Source organism: Rhinolophus sinicus, chromosome 17, assembly GCF_057876585.1.
Source record: "Rhinolophus sinicus isolate RSI-liver-muscle chromosome 17, RSI-T2T, whole genome shotgun sequence".
Taxonomy (NCBI): domain Eukaryota; kingdom Metazoa; phylum Chordata; class Mammalia; order Chiroptera; family Rhinolophidae; genus Rhinolophus; species Rhinolophus sinicus.
Window position 1 is genome coordinate 13,559,672 of NC_142517.1, and position 17,117 is coordinate 13,576,788.

General features: G+C 35.6%; 1 protein-coding gene across 1 annotated transcript in view; it reads left to right on the forward strand.

Moving 5' to 3' along the window:
* Window positions 1–17,117, forward strand: part of LTN1 (listerin E3 ubiquitin protein ligase 1) — a 47,961-nt gene that overhangs the window by 19,304 nt on the left and 11,540 nt on the right. Inside the window, exons 12-24 of the mRNA XM_019729877.3 lie at window positions 139–328; window positions 816–1,055; window positions 1,881–2,037; window positions 2,833–2,977; window positions 3,465–3,654; window positions 5,149–5,308; window positions 6,253–6,357; window positions 9,839–9,981; window positions 12,821–12,956; window positions 13,160–13,304; window positions 14,189–14,405; window positions 14,893–15,130; window positions 15,456–15,530. Of these exons, the coding sequence (XP_019585436.3) occupies window positions 139–328; window positions 816–1,055; window positions 1,881–2,037; window positions 2,833–2,977; window positions 3,465–3,654; window positions 5,149–5,308; window positions 6,253–6,357; window positions 9,839–9,981; window positions 12,821–12,956; window positions 13,160–13,304; window positions 14,189–14,405; window positions 14,893–15,130; window positions 15,456–15,530 (2,141 nt within the window). The remainder of the gene's footprint in view (window positions 1–138; window positions 329–815; window positions 1,056–1,880; window positions 2,038–2,832; window positions 2,978–3,464; window positions 3,655–5,148; window positions 5,309–6,252; window positions 6,358–9,838; window positions 9,982–12,820; window positions 12,957–13,159; window positions 13,305–14,188; window positions 14,406–14,892; window positions 15,131–15,455; window positions 15,531–17,117) is intronic.

The following is a 17,117-nucleotide window of genomic DNA, read 5'->3' on the forward strand; positions in this document are numbered from 1 at the left end:
CCTGAGAACTTGAGGGCAAGTAGAGGGGGTAGGGTTGGGGCCTTATCATGAAGGAAGGTTGTATGGTACAAGTAATATTGTAGGCAGATACACTTACTGATCTTGCTTCTAATCTTTGCTTTAATTTTATGGTTTTAGGCATGTTCTAGTTCAGATAAACATGCTTTAGTAATTCCTTGGCTAAAAGGAGATGTCCTTGGAGAGAAATTGGTAACCTTGGCAGACCATCTTTGCAATAAGGACTTGGAATCTGCAGTGTCTTCTGAATCTCACTTCTCAGAAGGATGGACTCTTTTAAGCTTGGTGTTATCCCAACATGTTAAAAATGGTAGGCAAAAATCAGGCTTCTGTTTTTCAGTAGGGAATAATCCTTTCATTTTTGGGGGGAGGGCATTTCATGCTGCTAAGTTTGCTAGTATTTGTTGAGAATGATGAGACGTAATTCATTCACATATTAATTTGTAAGTACCCTAAATGTTTATTAATCTTTGTAGCATGACTTGGGAGACATTTAAAATTTTAATTTTACATTCTAAAGGTTTTTGAATTTAGCACAGCACAGCTCTTCACCCTAATTTTTTAGAGAGCATTGCTTTTTAAATTTAACTTAAAACTGCTTTTTTTTTTTTTTTTTTTTTATGAGAGGGTTTTTGTGTGTGAGAACATTGATTGGTTGATGTGATTTTCTTTGTGACTACACAAACACTTTTTTAAAAAATACATGGAAAAAATCCAGTAATAGTTAACCCAAAATAAGGTATTCAGAATTATACTGTTAATATTTTTTATTTTTTCTCTGTATTTTTTTTCTCTAGATTACTTGATTGGAGAAGTATATGTTGAAAGAATTATTGTTAAACTTCATGAAACTTTATCCAAAGCAACCAAATTGTCAGAAGCTGAAAATAATGACTCTTCAGTGTCTTTTATCTGTGACGTGGCCTTTCACTATTTCAGCTCAGCCAAAGGATGCTTGCTGTTGCCATCATCTGAAGATTTATTATTAACTGTCTTTCAGTTATGTGCTCAGAGCAAAGAGAAAACACACTTGCCAGGTAAGAGCCTACTGCTCAGATGTTTGGTTGGGGAATCGCTGGCTCTGACCTTCAGTGTGTAAGTGCCCGGGCTTTGCCAATTGAATAGTAATGTGTTTGAAACTTGAAACCATTCTGAGTAAAGGACTACAGATCGTAAACACTTTCAGCTTTAGAAACTGAGTTAAAGACATATGTAGATATTATGTCTAAAGTTCTTACTTGATATCAAGGAAACAGTTTTTGAAGAGGCCATGATAAATGAATTAGAATAGCATCTTAGCCTCTTTACTCAGCTCTGGCAAGTTACTTAATTTCTTCATGCCTCAGTTCTGCATTCATAAAGGAGGATATTAATATCTTTTTCCTTTTCTTATAGTTGAAAACATTCAGTCTTGGTGTATATCAAAATGAAATTGAGATTGCCTTTTTAAGGACTATATTCTCTCCTTGTGTGTTTGTTAATTCAGACTTATTTATGAAAGGAATATCACAAAATACTGTTGAGAGAGAGCTGTCCTCTCCCACCCTTTCTTGAGTACTAACTTCACTATTTGGAAAAGCTGTACTATTTTTTTTACATCTCCGAAAGGATAAGTCTCTTGTAAATACATTCAGAGCAGAAAAAAGCTAACTTTAAAAATCTTACCATTTTTATATTTATATGACACGAGCTAGGTTGTATTATTGCATATTTATGACATAGTTATTTTGACAATTGAATAGTAATTTTTGTTTTCTTTTTAAAATGGTACCTTAAAAATCTGAGTCCTGCAGTGAATTCTTTTGTACTGATTATAGTTACTGCAGTGGGATTAAAAATTACTATTGACATCTTGATTTTAGACTTTCTTATCTGTAAACTGAAAAATACTTGGCTCTCTGGTGTGAATTTACTGGTCCATCAAACTGGCAGTACAACAGATAAGCAGAGTACCTTCCTACATCTGTCTGCTCTGTGGCTGAAGAACCAAGTTCAGTCCTCATCTTTGGACATCAAAAGGTAACCATTTTTTTGTGCCCAGTTGCACAGTATCTCTTAACACTTGATCACTGTCCTTAAATAAGAGTCTGTAATTAGTGTGACAGCCTATGAAAAATGACTTGCTATTTAAGAAATCTATAGGATTCTTTAGAGAAGATCCAGATTTTTCCAAAAGGATTTGTTTTAATGCTCATCCATTTAAACTCACTTAATTGAACAATATCTGCTTAAGTCCTAATTTATGGTCCGTGATAGAATGCTGGTGGTGCTACTCTGTGTCTTAGGCTGGTATGGATTGTGACCATAACCTCTCCTGGCCAGCACACATGGTGATTATTCTTTGTTGTTTATTTTTTGGGGGTCTGGCAGCCACTGCTTCAAGGTGTTGAGTTGTAAATATATTTCACACCTCATACCTAAATCCATATATAAAAGTGAAAAGTAGGAGAATGCATTCAGAGGCTACTGGGGTTGAGTGAGATCTTTCTCTGATCATCATGCTCTCTGTTCATGGCATAAGGGAGCTGTGTTTCAGAAATCTCTGAAGTAGGTCAGGTCCCCTTTATTCTGAGATAGAAGCAGCACTCGATTTCAAATCATAAATGGTGTATTAACCACCGATTTGACTGTGTGTGTGTGTGTGTGTGTGTGTGTGTGTGTGTGTGTGTGTGTGTTGAGAGGGGTGGCTTACATTTATTTTTGTTTTTTTGTTCAGGTGAGCTGTTTTCTGCCATAGGGTGTTTCATGCGTACCGGGGTGTTCAAATCAGTCACAGCACAACTACAACAATTAAGTTCTTTACATTATTTTCAGTCTTCAATGCCTCTTGTCTGCTGTTGACGATTTGCTAAATAAACTTCTAGAAAGTGAAGATACTTCCCTTCTGGGAGTTTATATAGGAAGTGTAATGCCGAACAACAATGAATGGGAAAAGATGAGACAGTCTCTTCCTATACAGGTATGTTTGAAATCGGAGAGCACATATCTCATTCTGAAGTTTGGATTCCATGCAAGCTTAAATATTACTATTTATGTCTGGTGAAGAAAAATAAGTAAATGAAATGACTGTCTTTTGTTTTATTCTGGGGAAGAAAAAAAGTAAATGAAGTGAGTATCTTCTTTGCATGTATGCCTCTGAATGCTCAGATATTGTATGTCTGCTATTCGCAAGACTCCAGTTGACATTGGCAGTAGCCATTGTACAAGGTGAATAAGACCTAGTTCTGTCCTGAGGAGTCTTAAATATATGTGTCTGTAATTTTCTGTAGAAGAAACCAGACTTCTAGACTTCCATGGTTTTACTAATAAAACTAGTGATGAATTCAGTTTTGAAGTTATTTCATGACGTTTCAAAGATACTCTAATTACTTTTGTTCCTTGTCTTAATTGTTTAGGTAGCAAATAGAATATCTAATGATTTTGTATATAATTTATTCTTTCTACAGTGGTTGCATAGACCTCTTTTAGAAGGGAGACTGAGTTTGAATTATGAGTGTTTCAAAACAGATTTTAAAGAAGAAGAAGATACAAAGAAACTTCCCAGCCATCTGTGCACTTCAGCATTATTGAGTAAAATGATACTAATTGCACTGAAAAAGGAAATAGTCCTAGAAAACAATGAGCTTGAAAAAATAAGTAAGTATATGTGAGCATTCAGGTATAATATAAATAGAATTTTGAAATAATTGTAATATAATTTTGAAATAATTTTGATTATACTGCAATTTAAATTCTTAAAGAATCAAGAATCTTCAGCTCCTATAACTATCTTACTGATGAGAAACTTGAGGTTACTTAAGTAATGAATGTTAAATTGCAAATTGGATGGAAATATACTAAAATTTTGATGCAGCCTTGTTAGCCGTAGAGCAGAGTTTGGCGTAAGAGGAGTTACTCAAGCTGGCATGACATTGGTATAAGCAGATCCTGTGGCACACAGCCCTAAAGAAAATGGTCAAGGGACTCTGGTGTTTCATCAAGGATTCTGAACTTTTAGTTAATTTTTGAACTACTATTCCTTTGTATTTATTAGGCTATAATTTTTTTCTGGGCAATTGGAGATTCAAATGTTGAAATCTAGAAGGATTTAGGAAATGGTATAGAATTCTAGGCAGCAGTGTCACCTGTGCGTGATGGTATGAGAAATACAGGATTTGCACGGTTCTGCCTCAGTCTTGTTTGTAAGGCCGTCAGCTGTGACACAGTTCCTGCAGAGGAGAATGTGTGTCCTAGGGGAGGAAGCTGGGACACCTTTGTTGATTAGCCAGCTGCACAGGCAACTGAGTGCAAGGACATGGGCTTTGCTCACAGAGGGACTCTGTCCAGAAACAAAACTGGAAATTAGAGTAATCAGTTTGGTAATAATTTATTTTTGTTAATTGTATTACTAGTTACAAACTGACAACACTGTGTATTTAATCTTCTCATCAATCTTCTCTGTTAGATATTATTGTCTTGACTTGATTAGAATTACTTATGTTGTAAGGGATAGGATTATGTTTTTAAACCAGGTCTCAAGTCTTCGGACTCCCAAATTAATACCATACATGGCTTCTTAAAAGAGAGTAGTGACTAATTATATATTAAACACCTACGACATACCACGTTTTGTGATAGATATTTGCTCATTTAATTCTCACAGTAGTCCCAGGAGGTAGATTGTAGTATCCGCATCGTAACAATGTATACAGCTCATTTGAATACAGACCACTCTGTGAGGATGGCTCATGCCGTTTACTGGATCATGCTGGCTCCCATTTATCACACCGGCTTGAACTTCTCACTTCAGATTTCGGATTCCTTAGTTTATTTTGAATGCAACTTTTCACCACTTGTTGCAAAAGTAATAGGAAGATTCTTTCAGTATCTCTGGTAACTAAGGTCCCTGTCATATTCTTAACTAATCAGAAAAGGGACCAAGTAAGATGTGGGAGAAGAATGGCATTTTGTATCTGACAAATGTTCTCAGTTTTCATTATCTTGAATATCTCAGAGCAGATTTGAAAATCAGTTCATAGATATTTTGAGATTAGTGGACATTGCAGTGTTAGAAAATAGGGCAGAGAAGTGAAAATTATTGAGAGGTCTATTCACAAAGTACACTTAATAATGTGTCATCTATTCTGTTAGTTGCAGAACTGCTCTATTCATTGCACTGGTGTGAAGAATTAGACAATCCACCTATTTTTCTAACTGGATTTTGTGAAATGCTTCAAAAGATGAATATTACATATGATAACTTATGTGGCCTTGGTAATACTTCTGGCCTTTTGCAGCTGCTATTTAACAGGTAAAAATCCCTTTCAATTCCCATTTTTTAATGACTATTTTACTAGTGTATGATTTTGTTTCTGTGAAATGTAAGCCCTCTTTATGCTAAATTTTCAGTCAGAGGGTTGATCTAAATTAATCCCAAGTCTTAGTGATAAATACTTTGTGGATACTAAGTAGTTGATTTACTTTTCTGGGGAGGTATTTGGACTTTGCCTGTGTTACTAGATCCAGAAACATGTTCAAGGGACAGATGATGGAAAAAATAGAAGCCTCTGGAGTTGTTTTAACTTGTCATCTGTGACCCATCCTCTCACTGCTCTCAAATTCAGTCTTTTATCTTGCATGTTGTTACAGGTGTGTCTTAATATTGCAACTACAAACATTCTCCCCTAGACGAGGAAGTAGGTATGAAAACACGTCATTGTAGAGGTTGTAGCAGTTAGCTGTTTAGCTTGTTGAAATTACTCTGTTGAACGGCTTTCTCTTTAAGAGTTTTTCACTTGCCTGTAGTGTTTGGAGTTTGCTTTCCCGTGTCGGAGGCCTCAGGCCGAGCAGGTCTTCCTCTCCAGCCCCACTCCGCATACTTGACCCCCAGAACTTTCCTCAGTGGATAATAATACCTCCTTAATTCCGTAACTTCAGTTAGCCGAGGTGTCCTCCGGGATGTGTCCTTTTCCCAGCTGCAGCCTCTGGCAACCTCAGGCCTAATCTTGAAGGTCTTCTCCTCTATTGGGACTTGAGGGGCTTCGGGGTTGCCTTGGATGGGAGCTTGGTACCAGTGTGAAGCTCAGGCTCCCAGGCCTGTCAGTAATGGCAGCTGTTTGTGTGCAAAAGTCCTGCGTGAATTGATATCCTCACGGTGACTTGTTTAATTCTGTAACAGGAATCCAGGTAAACAGTGTTTACAAATCTTAAGTACATTTTCAAAATGGGTTTCTTTGTTTTTTTTCCCCTTTTTAGATCCAGGGAACATGGCACTCTGTGGTCTCTTATTATTGCGAAATTGATCCTTTCCCGAAGTGTTTCATCTGAAGAAGTAAAACGGCATTATAGGAGAAAAGAAGGGTATTCTTATTTAAAATGTTTTTACTTTGTAATTTATTGTGATTGGTCACCTTGGCAACCCCCAACTAATGAACAATCTCTAATGAATCAAGAAAACAAGATACAGGAGATGAAGAAATTAAAGGAAATGAGAATTAAAGACTTCAAAAGAATTTCAGTTGTTTTAGGTTCAGGACACACCTTTTTGTAATAAGTATTTTTAACTTTGTAACATTTTGATGTGGAATTTTATACTTGTTTCAAACAACTAGCATTTTATAAACTTGTTCTCTTTTTCCCAAAAAATCTTTCTGGTAGAAATCTTTCTTTTTCCCCTCCCTAATATCTTTCTTCCATCACTTTATTTGCCATATGGAAGTGATGAGGAAAGTTACTTACTCCTCTTAAATAAGGATCATCTAATATTCTCTGCAAATGCAATAAATGTGTTCTTAAGACAAAGAAATACATTTTGTGGTTGAACATACTAGAGCTCTACTAGAGTTGATCAGACTAGAGAAGCTGAGCATTCAGATTAAACACTTAGCTGAAATTTATCAACAGGCATTTTGAATTTACTGATTTACCAAGAAGAATTCTGGAATGATACATATAGGTTCTGCTACAGTAGAATTGTAAACTAAATTTTAATTTTTTTAAATCTTATTTTAAAATGTGTAAAACATTATTTTGAGTTAATTATAGATTTGTTATTTTGAGATAACTGTAGATCCACATGCAATTGTAAGAAATAATACGAAGAAATTCCCTATACCTTTTATTCAGTTCCCGCATCAGTCCCATTTTGTATAACTTTAATATAATTTCACAACCAAGAAAATTGATACAATTGACCAGGTTTACATGCACTCATCTGTTTGTGTGTGTGTTCTGTGTAGATCACATGTGTGGCTACCACCAAAATTTAAGATACAGAGAAGTTTTAATCATAAAGATCCCTTGTGATAACCTTTTATAGCCACAGTCACCTCTCTTTGTCTTATTTCCTCATCTCTGGCAACCAATAGTCTGTTCTCCCTCTTTATAATTATATCACATAGGAATGTTACATACATGGAATTATACAGTATGTGATCTTTTGATATTGGTTGTTTTAATCAGCATAATCTTTCAATTTTTTCTGATTATAAAAATAATGGATAATTAACTAAGGAGCTAGTAGAACTAACTACTGCTGAGATGGCTTGCCATATACTTGACATTCAAAAATCAGTAACTTTCTTATTCACCAGTGCTAATCAATTAAAAATGGCATAGGAAAAAAGATTGCATTCACAATGTTAACAAATATAAATACCTACAATTAAATTTAACAAAATATTACAATTATAAAACTCTAGTAAGCATCATAAAAAAAGGTGGGAAGATAAATCGTAAAAATGGTCCTCTCAATCTACAATTTCAATGCTATCTCAATCAAAATTTTCAGCAACATTTTTCTGAAAATCTTGAAAAACTTCTAAATGTAGTATACGTTTGAAGGAAACGTGCTCAAGAATAGCTAGGAAATTTCTGATAGAGAAAAGTGAAAAGGGTTTGACCTACTAAATATAGTAATTAAGCTGTATGAAATTGGTGAATAGACAAATCAGTGAATCAAAATACAGAGTCCAGAAACCAATCCACACATACATGAGAATTTAGTTTTGGATACAGGTGGCCTTTCAAGTCAGTGAGCAGAATCAATAATAGTGTTGTTAGGAAAATTGGACATGTATGTGTTTGAAAAACATAGTAAGACTCCTCCCTTACATTATACATAAAAGTAAAGTCCAGATGAAAGCTAGTATAAAGGACAGATTGATAAAAGTATTAGGGGGAAATAAGAGACCGGATAATCTTGGCATGGAGAAGATCTTCTTAAGCAAAGAGCAAAACCCTAAGTCTGAAAAAGAAATAATAGATGTTTGATTTTGCAAAAATGAAAACTAGCAACCTATATGCATCAACAGATGAATGGGCAAACTAAAATATGGTATATACATACAAGGGAATATTATTTTGCCTTAAAAAGGAAGGAAATTCTAACATATGCTACAACATGAACCTTGTCGGACATTATGCTAAGTGAAATAAACCAGTCACAAAGAGACAAATACTATATGATTCCACTTACTTGAGCTACCTAGCACAGTTAACATTCATAGGGACAAAAAGTAGAAGGGTGGGTGCCAGGGGTTGGGGGTAGAGTTTCTGTTTGGTGAAACAAAAAGAGTTCTGAAGTTTCGTTGCTCAACAATGTGAATATATGTAACACTACTGAAGTGTACACTTAAAAATAGTTAATATGAATTTTATGTATATTTTACTACAATTTTCTTAAAAAGAAAACTTCTGTATGACAAAAATATAGTAAACAAAGGTTAAAGGACAAGTGACAAAATAGGTGAAAACATTTGCAAATTAACAGAGTTAATGTCCATAGTATATAAATAGCTTCTATTAATCAGTGAAACAATCCAAATTGACAAATGTGCCAAAGACCTGAACAAGTAATTCGCAAACGAAATAGTCAAAGGTAATTCATTTATGAAATGTGAAATATGAAAGAATTTACCTTATTATAATGACAGTAGTACAAATTAAAAGAAGCATGTTTTATCTACTATATTGCCAGGAATTTAAAAGATTCATTACGTGTGTAACAAAACAGTCACATATACATTTCTGGTGAAAGTGTATAAATTGATTACGCTTTTTTGGAAACAATGTGAAATGACCAAAAGATAATACTTCAAGTCCTTTAATCTTAAATTCTAATCTAGGAATCTAGCATATAGGGGTATTTGCACATATGCCAAATAATATCTGCTCAAGGATGTTTATTGCATCATTATTCATACAGGCAAAAATTAGGGGAATAAACCTAAACGTTCACTAACACGGGAATAGTTAAATTATGATGCATACATTGTATGGAATACTTTTGTTTTTGATGTGTTATATAGCTTTAAAATAGAGTAGTTTATACCTATATGTTCTGATGTAGAAGACTCTGCAAAGTATGTAAGTGACAGGTAACACAACTTACATACATTGTGTTAAAATATAAAGCAATGTGTTTCGTGCGATCTCATTATGTAAATCCAACTATATACATACACATATGTGAATATCAGTTCATAGAAAGGACATGCAGATGGTACTGTTTAAATTGAATTCTTTGACTCTTAAAGAGATCATAATTGTATTGGTTGTAATTCCAAAAAAATCATACATGGGGAAAAGTTATATATGCTCATTTTAAAAATTAGAAACATGTAAAAAAGAGAAAGAAGCAGCAAAAAAGTTATTTACAATTTCATCATCCAGAATCAGCAATTGTCAATCTCTTTTCATAGTTTCTTTTATTATTTTTTTCTATACAATTATTTTTGGAATGGAATTATTAGTCCTTTTGAATAATCTGAATAAGAGGAATTTTCTGAAATAATAGCATATTTAGGATAAATAGAATTCACACTTTTTCTTTTCTTTACAGTTTTTTCCCACTAACAGAAGGTAATATGCATACCATTCAAAGTCTCTGTCCATTTTTGTCAAAAGAAGACAAGAAAGAATTCATTGCTCAGTGTATACCTGCGCTTTTGGCCTGGACTAAGGAAGATCTTTGCAGTACTAACGGTTAGTTTCTTGATAATAAATATTTTATTAATTTAATTATTGCTTGAGATGAAAGATGTGTTCTTAATGTCTAAACCCAAATCTAGCAAAGATGAATTGTAGCTGATTTATTCCTAGTTTGTACTTTGCTACCTAACGAATTGACAGTCAGAGGATGAGTGTCATTGGAGAGTGACTGTTACCATTCTGTGGTATAAAAATGCTACAGCCTTAAGGGAAGATTTACAACTGTAAATACCCTCTAATCATTTCTTTTCATCTGTAGCTTTTTTAGCTATGCCTCATTTCTCCATAGTCAACCAGTGATTGAACATATAAAAGCAAAAGAGGAAATAGCTTTTGTTGTATTCTAAATGTTTTTAGACACTGACATCTATTAGTTCATTTGTTTGTTTATGTAATAAACACTTATTGAGCACTAGTTTTGTGTCAGTTTTTGTAGAGACTATATATATAAAGTTATATCATGTGATAACTGATATAGCAAAAAGATTTCCTATGTGTGAAGTGGCAGAGAAGGAGTTTTCCATTCTGTTATGAGTTGTCAGTGGCAGTTTCACAAAGAGAAATATTTCAACTGAGAGTTGAAGGATGGTTTTCAATAGCCACAGTTTGGGAAGTTCATTCCAGTTAAACAAAAACATAAAAGAGTATAGATAGTTCAGTTTAGCTGGCATTTAAGGTAGAAGGTTTGGGACAAAGGATGTTAGGATGCTCAGGAAGATAGATTTTGAGAAATGGAAGGGAATAGATCATAAAGGCCTAGTGTTGTGGGTTAAGGAGTATGGACTATAAGCTATAGACAGTAAATAGCTATTGGGCCAAATTACGTAGGAGAATAGTCGACTGTCACATCTACATTAGAAAGCTTATTTTGACAACATATGAAGGATACATGTGAGAGAAGAGAGGTTGGAAGGAAGTAGAAGACCAGATAGGGAGCTATTAGAATAGTCTTAGTGAGAGATAAAGAGAGCTTAAGTCAAGGCGTAGACGGAAGAGAGGAAATGGGAATGACAGGGATTCGGGAAATAGAATTGATTATCTCTCTGAATTTGGTAGATGGAAGTACCATTACCCTTATAGAAAATCCTATAGGGGACTTGAGGGTTAGGGGGAGCATGGGGAAGGGCGTATACAGGGAGCTGATGTTTAGTTTTAAACGTAGCAGATTAAGATGCCTATGGAATAAATATTCAAATGGAGATTTTCAGTAAGCAGTACCTATTCACTGGACAGAGATGCTGCTTTTGAAGCCCACGTCATGTAGGTGGTAGTATATCAATCTGTACATAAGGATGAGCTTCAGGTAGCGTGAAGAGTGAAAAGAATACCAAGGGACACGAGTACTTAATTTAAGGGATACATGGGTGGAGGGAGACTTGAGAATAAGGACTGAAGAAGCAAAGGAAAACTTGTAGGTGATATTCCTCACCTTTGTTAAGTACCACAGAACATCAAATGAAGTTAGGGACTGAAAGTTGTCCATTGGCTTTGTCGTTGTTGGAATGACTAGTGGTGAGAAAGGGCAGGCAGATAGTCTTTTAAGTGGCGAACAGGGATGTAGAAAAAAGGTGAAGGCTGGAGATGAATTATGAAGTCAAAGGGAAAATGCATGTTGTAGGGAGAAGGAGGAATAGAAAATAGAGACCAGATGATTGTTGAAAGTTCCCACTGAGAAGATGAGAGGGGAGGGCAAGTAGGATGGGATCTGGACAATAGTTGGGAGACATCCGCCTTGTGTAGGTGGAGTGACTTTCTTCTGAGACACGTTATGAGAGGCATGGGATAAACACAGATGCAGACAGGGGGGGTTGGGAACGTCACATGTTCCTGACTAATAAGCTTCATGTCTCTGATGAGTGGAAACTGCATTGAAGACTTGAAGAAGCATAGTGAAAGTCTGAAATAATGGAAGAATATGCCTAAACACACAGTAAAAGAATTGCCATAATGGCACCAAGGACTGGCAGATGTCAAAAATCAATTTTTCTGGTATTAAACTTTCCTGTTGAATTCACTTACGGAGTTAGACTGTGGATTAGGTTGGGATTTGCAATTCCGGAAAGGGGATCAGCTGAACTGACTGCATAGAGGAGAGGAGTACTGGAGGTGGTTTCTCCAGCACAGGCTGTAACCGAGCATGGCAGAGAGGAAGTGGGAGACACAGGGCTGCTGTGTCACACAGCTGTGTGCTGGTCACAGACCGGAAGGGGCACAGCTGTGCCGACGCCCGACAGGAGGGCACCTGAAGGAAGACAAATTCTGAGATTTGTCAACCAGTGCTACTCTTTTCAGCCAAAGTGATGAAGCACAGTTAGCTAACAAATACACTTTAACTGATAGAAAATCCGTTTTTTCTGATTACACTTGAGTCTCTTCTATTTGGCCGGGAAGATTTAAAAAACAAATCTTCCCCTGCCTTTAAAGGAAGATTAAATGCATTATACAGTTAACCCGTGAACAACACGGGTTTGAGCTACGTAGGTCTACTTATACACGGATTTTTTTCAATAAATATATGGCTTCCCCTCTGTATCCCTGGGTTTCTCATCAGTATCTTTGACCCGCGCAGTTGGGAATTGCCGTTTTATATAAGGGACTTGGGTGTCCATGGGTTGGGAATGTCCTGGAACCAGTTCCACACAGATACAGAGAGACAGCTGAAGTTTTGGTAGAGTCAAAAGTTACATGCGGATTTTCAACTGCGTGGTCGGTGCCCCTAACACTCCCCACCCCTGGCACATCTCAAGAAAGTTTTGCTCTATCTCAAAGTAGACTTTTTCATAGTAGCAAATCAATTAAAATTTTTTAATTTTCATTTTGAATTTTACTTTAGGAGGTTTTGGGCATCTTGCCATTTTCAATTCTTGTCTGCAAACCGGAAGCATAGATGATGGAGAGCTGTTACATGGTATATTAAAAATTCTAATATGCTGGAAGAAAGATCATGAAGACATTTTTCTTTTCAGTTGGTAGGTGATACTTTATACTCTGTTTTTCCCCCCTATATACAGTGTGGACCCAGATTATGTATTTTGTAGAGGAACAACGTGGTAGACGTTTAGGTCAATCTTTTATAAGTATATAAGATTTAAAATAGAATATTTTCTAACTAAATGTCTGTAATTCTTTAATGCTTTTGTTTTGTTTTGCTTTTGTTTTGTCTCTATCACAGTAATTTATCAGAAGTAAGTCCAGAGATACTGGGAGTAAATATAGAAATAATCCGGTTCCTTTCCCTGTTTCTCAAAAACTGCTCATCTCCTTTGGCGGAGAGCGAGTGGGACTTCATCATGTGCTCCATGCTGGCTTGGCTGGAGGTAAATGACCCTGATGTGTCATGCCCTGTGATGGGTCTTCAGGCGTATCTGTGCACCAGAACTATTTACTAATCTCATTGTTTAAGTAAAGATGGTAATTAGCGCCTTTGCAAACATTTAAACACTTTATAGATGTACTCCGTACCAACTATTTCACAGACTAGTCAAATGATAGATTTCACATTTGCCAGTATCATTCAGTGACCAAATCTAACTGCTATTAAAGTGTTCTCTCCATTAGCTCATTTTCATATATTCACCACCCAGCCCTTTTGGGTTTTGTCTTTTCATGACACGTTTTTTGGATGTTTTGGTTCTAATTAAATTACTCGTAAAATGTGCTGTGTCAGTATTGCTAGAGTAATGCATTAGAGAGTAAGCAGATTCAAAGGGAATTAGTGTTCTTTTTCTGACCCAAAGCGACCAGATGTAGAATAGTTGTGGGTTCCAGCGCAGCAAGGCAGTCAGGGTTGAATTGGTCTGAGTCTCTGCTTTGCCTGCTAGTGGCTGTGTGGCTTGGGATTTTAAATTTAGTTGACCCTCAGTTTCCTTATTTTAAAATAACTTAATCACCAATTAGTAGGGCTCCGGAGAAGATGATAAGTGTGTCTATCATGTATTTCACTTGGTAAATGGTAATTGATATTTTTCTTTTGTAGTTTTAGAAATAAAACAGAACATTTCAGAATAAATGCATTGATTGTAATTCCAGAATTTAATTTTGAAAAAAGTTACTTTGATGTGAAATATGTAAATGTCTCTTGAAACAATACATTTCAACTGCTTTTTATTTTAAAATTTAGAGAAATGAAAGGGACTTTACTGCCTTGATTTGTGATGTTCTTGTAGAAGTCTGCTTACCTATTTAATTTTTGTTTCTTCAGACAACAAGTGAGAATCATGCCTTGTATTCTGTTCCACTCGTACAATTGTTTGCCTGTGTCAGCTGTGATTTGGCCTGCGAACTCAGTGCTTTCTTTGATTCCACAACTCGGGATACCATTGGTGCTCTACCTGTAAATCTAATCAGTGAATGGAAAGAATTTTTCTCCCAGGGCATCCACAGTTTGCTTTTACCTCTTTTGGTGACTGTTACAGCAGGCAAGTGAAAAAGGGAATAATAGTGAGATTCATTAAAAATGACTTGTTGAAAAATTCCAAACAAAATCTTTGGATGTGTAAGTCAAAAAGTACAGAATAGTAAAAGAAAAAAGCCAGAGAGAGAAAGCTAGGTATCTCAGGAGCATCATATATACTCAGTTCATGACAAGAATTGAAAAATGGCAAGGTATCAAAAGACCATCATTGCAAAGTGAAGTAATAGGGTTTTAGACAACGTGAATAGGTCATTTGTAACTTGAACCTTTCCTTTTTAAGGATGAGATAATAGAAGTCATTGTACAGTTGAGATTATCTGAAATACATACTCAAAACATGTTTCTAGTTAGGACTAGTGTAATGTTTGTCAAGTTTTTATTTAATTTTTTAAAAAATAACATTTGTAACATTTGATTATCTGTTAATCAGTCAAGCTGTATTTACTCACTTTGTTTTGGGATGTGCACTTTTTTCTCCTTTTTGTCATCAGGAGAAAGCAAAGATACATCTGAAACATCCTTTCAGAATGCAATGCTGAAGCCCATGTGTGAAACATTAACGTATATCCCAAAGGATCAGCTCTTGAGTTACAAACTCCCTGCAAGATTGGTTGCTGGCCAAAAAACAAACTTGCCGGAACATCTCCAGACTTTGCTGAATACTTTGGCCCCGTTACTCCTCTTTAGAGCTCGGCCTGTGCAAATTGCTGTTTATCATATGCTATACAAGTAAGAATTCTGAATCGGGTTATGATGGTCTTAAAAAAAATAGAATATATATTTAGTTTTAACTCTTAGTCATTAAAAGAGGTCAAAGTTGAAAAAGCAAAAAAACAAAGTAAACTTGACCATATATTTTAATGACAGGGATGCCAAGTTTTTGATCTTTTGGTTCTCCATATACAATTTACATTTAGAGAGTCTTGGCCATAGGTAGTTATTTCAGAAAAAAAATAAAAATATACTCATTACAAAATAAGTATTGGTCTTTCTGCTCTGAAGCATGATTTTTAACACTGGACAAGGTAATATAAAATAATGTTCTAATTTCCAGGTTGATGCCTGAATTACCACAATATGATCAGGATAATCTAAAGTCATACGGAGATGAAGAAGAAGAACCAGCCCTGTAAGTTTCTTTTTTTTCCTCTCAATAATTTGTTTTATTCACTTTTCATAACCCATTTCACTTATAATGACTTTAGAAGACTGAGGCAGCACAAAAGCTTTAAATACAGAGTGTATATTCATTCAAAAGATCTTTTAAAGTTATCTGTAAGATATCAATGAAATCTAGAGTTCACCTAAAAAAGATTGTTTCTTGCCCATTTTCATTGTTCCTAAATCATATTTTCAGTTTGCTACTATTTAGTAAAACTTTCTTTGGCCACATGGTAGTTTTTGTGGAAAGAGTAGATTAATTCAAATATCTGTTGAGCACCCATTTTGTGAAAAGTATTAATTAAACGCTGAGGGAAGAATACAGTGTTAGTAAGTGTTCTTTTTCTTAAGCAGCTGCTGTCTAACAGACAATAGTATCCTATAATAGAAGACAAGTGCTAGGAAAAAGGATAGATGACATATTATGGGGCCACCACTGCTGTATGCCAGGAAGGGAAGACTCTCTTGTGGAAGAGACATTTATGCAGACCTTCCAGGTTAGGTAGCATTTCGGCAGGCGGGAAAGACAATGTAAGTTATGGGAACACCTTGTACAGAGGCATGGAGGCACAGCCTTTCCGGATGTGCTTGGGCAATGGGAAGCAGTCACCACTTAACATATTTCTTTTTATTGTCTGTGTCTTCTTTCACTACAACATAAGCTCTGTGCAGGCAGGGATTTTTTTTGTTTCTGGTTCCCGACTATGTCCATAGCACCCAGAATCAATCCCCGGCCTAAAACAGACTTATGAATAGTTGAATGGAAGAATAAATGAACGAATATGTATGGAGTAAACGGAGGGCATAGTAGAAGATAAAGCTGGAAGGGTACTTATATTAATGGAGGCCTTACAAATGACATGGTGTAGGATTTGGGCCATTATTTGGTAGAAGATGGGATATTACTAGCTGATTCTGGCAATAGTGTGAAGCATAAGTTGTACAAGCAGAAGTAGAAACCATTCCAGAAATCATAAACTTGGAGGCAGTGGAGGAAAGTGGAGAGACATCTGAGCTGGTGTTTGTAAGACCTAGTGACTACTGGTGTGGAATAGAGAAGGGTTGGCACATGAGATGGTGGTGTTGAAGGTAAAAACCTAGGGGCAGAAACTTGTAGACCCATGTTTATGGGCTGGGAGAAGGAAACCGCAGTGGAAAAAAGATCACAGAGGTGAAAGTAAAAAACCAAGCTAAAATATCATAGAGAACAGAATTTGACAGGATTTACTCAAGTATTTCACTTTTTGAGAATCTCTTAAGTTCACCTGTAAGTGTTAGTAAGTGCAGTAAAGAAGAAATTTCACTAACGTTGTCATGACTTAATGTGAATGTTAAATTTACTTTCCTGAAAAGACATACAGTCTTGTGATCTCTGTACCCATTACAGGATGATAAAGGGCCTGGTATCCCTCATCATTCCCCTGATTAGCTGAGGGACTTGAATCATTTTAAACTTCTCTGGATGTGTGATTTTTTCCCATCTATAAAACAGAAAGTTGAAATACATGTTTTATAAAAGGGTCTTTAAGTGCTAACTTCTAGAGTCTACATAAAA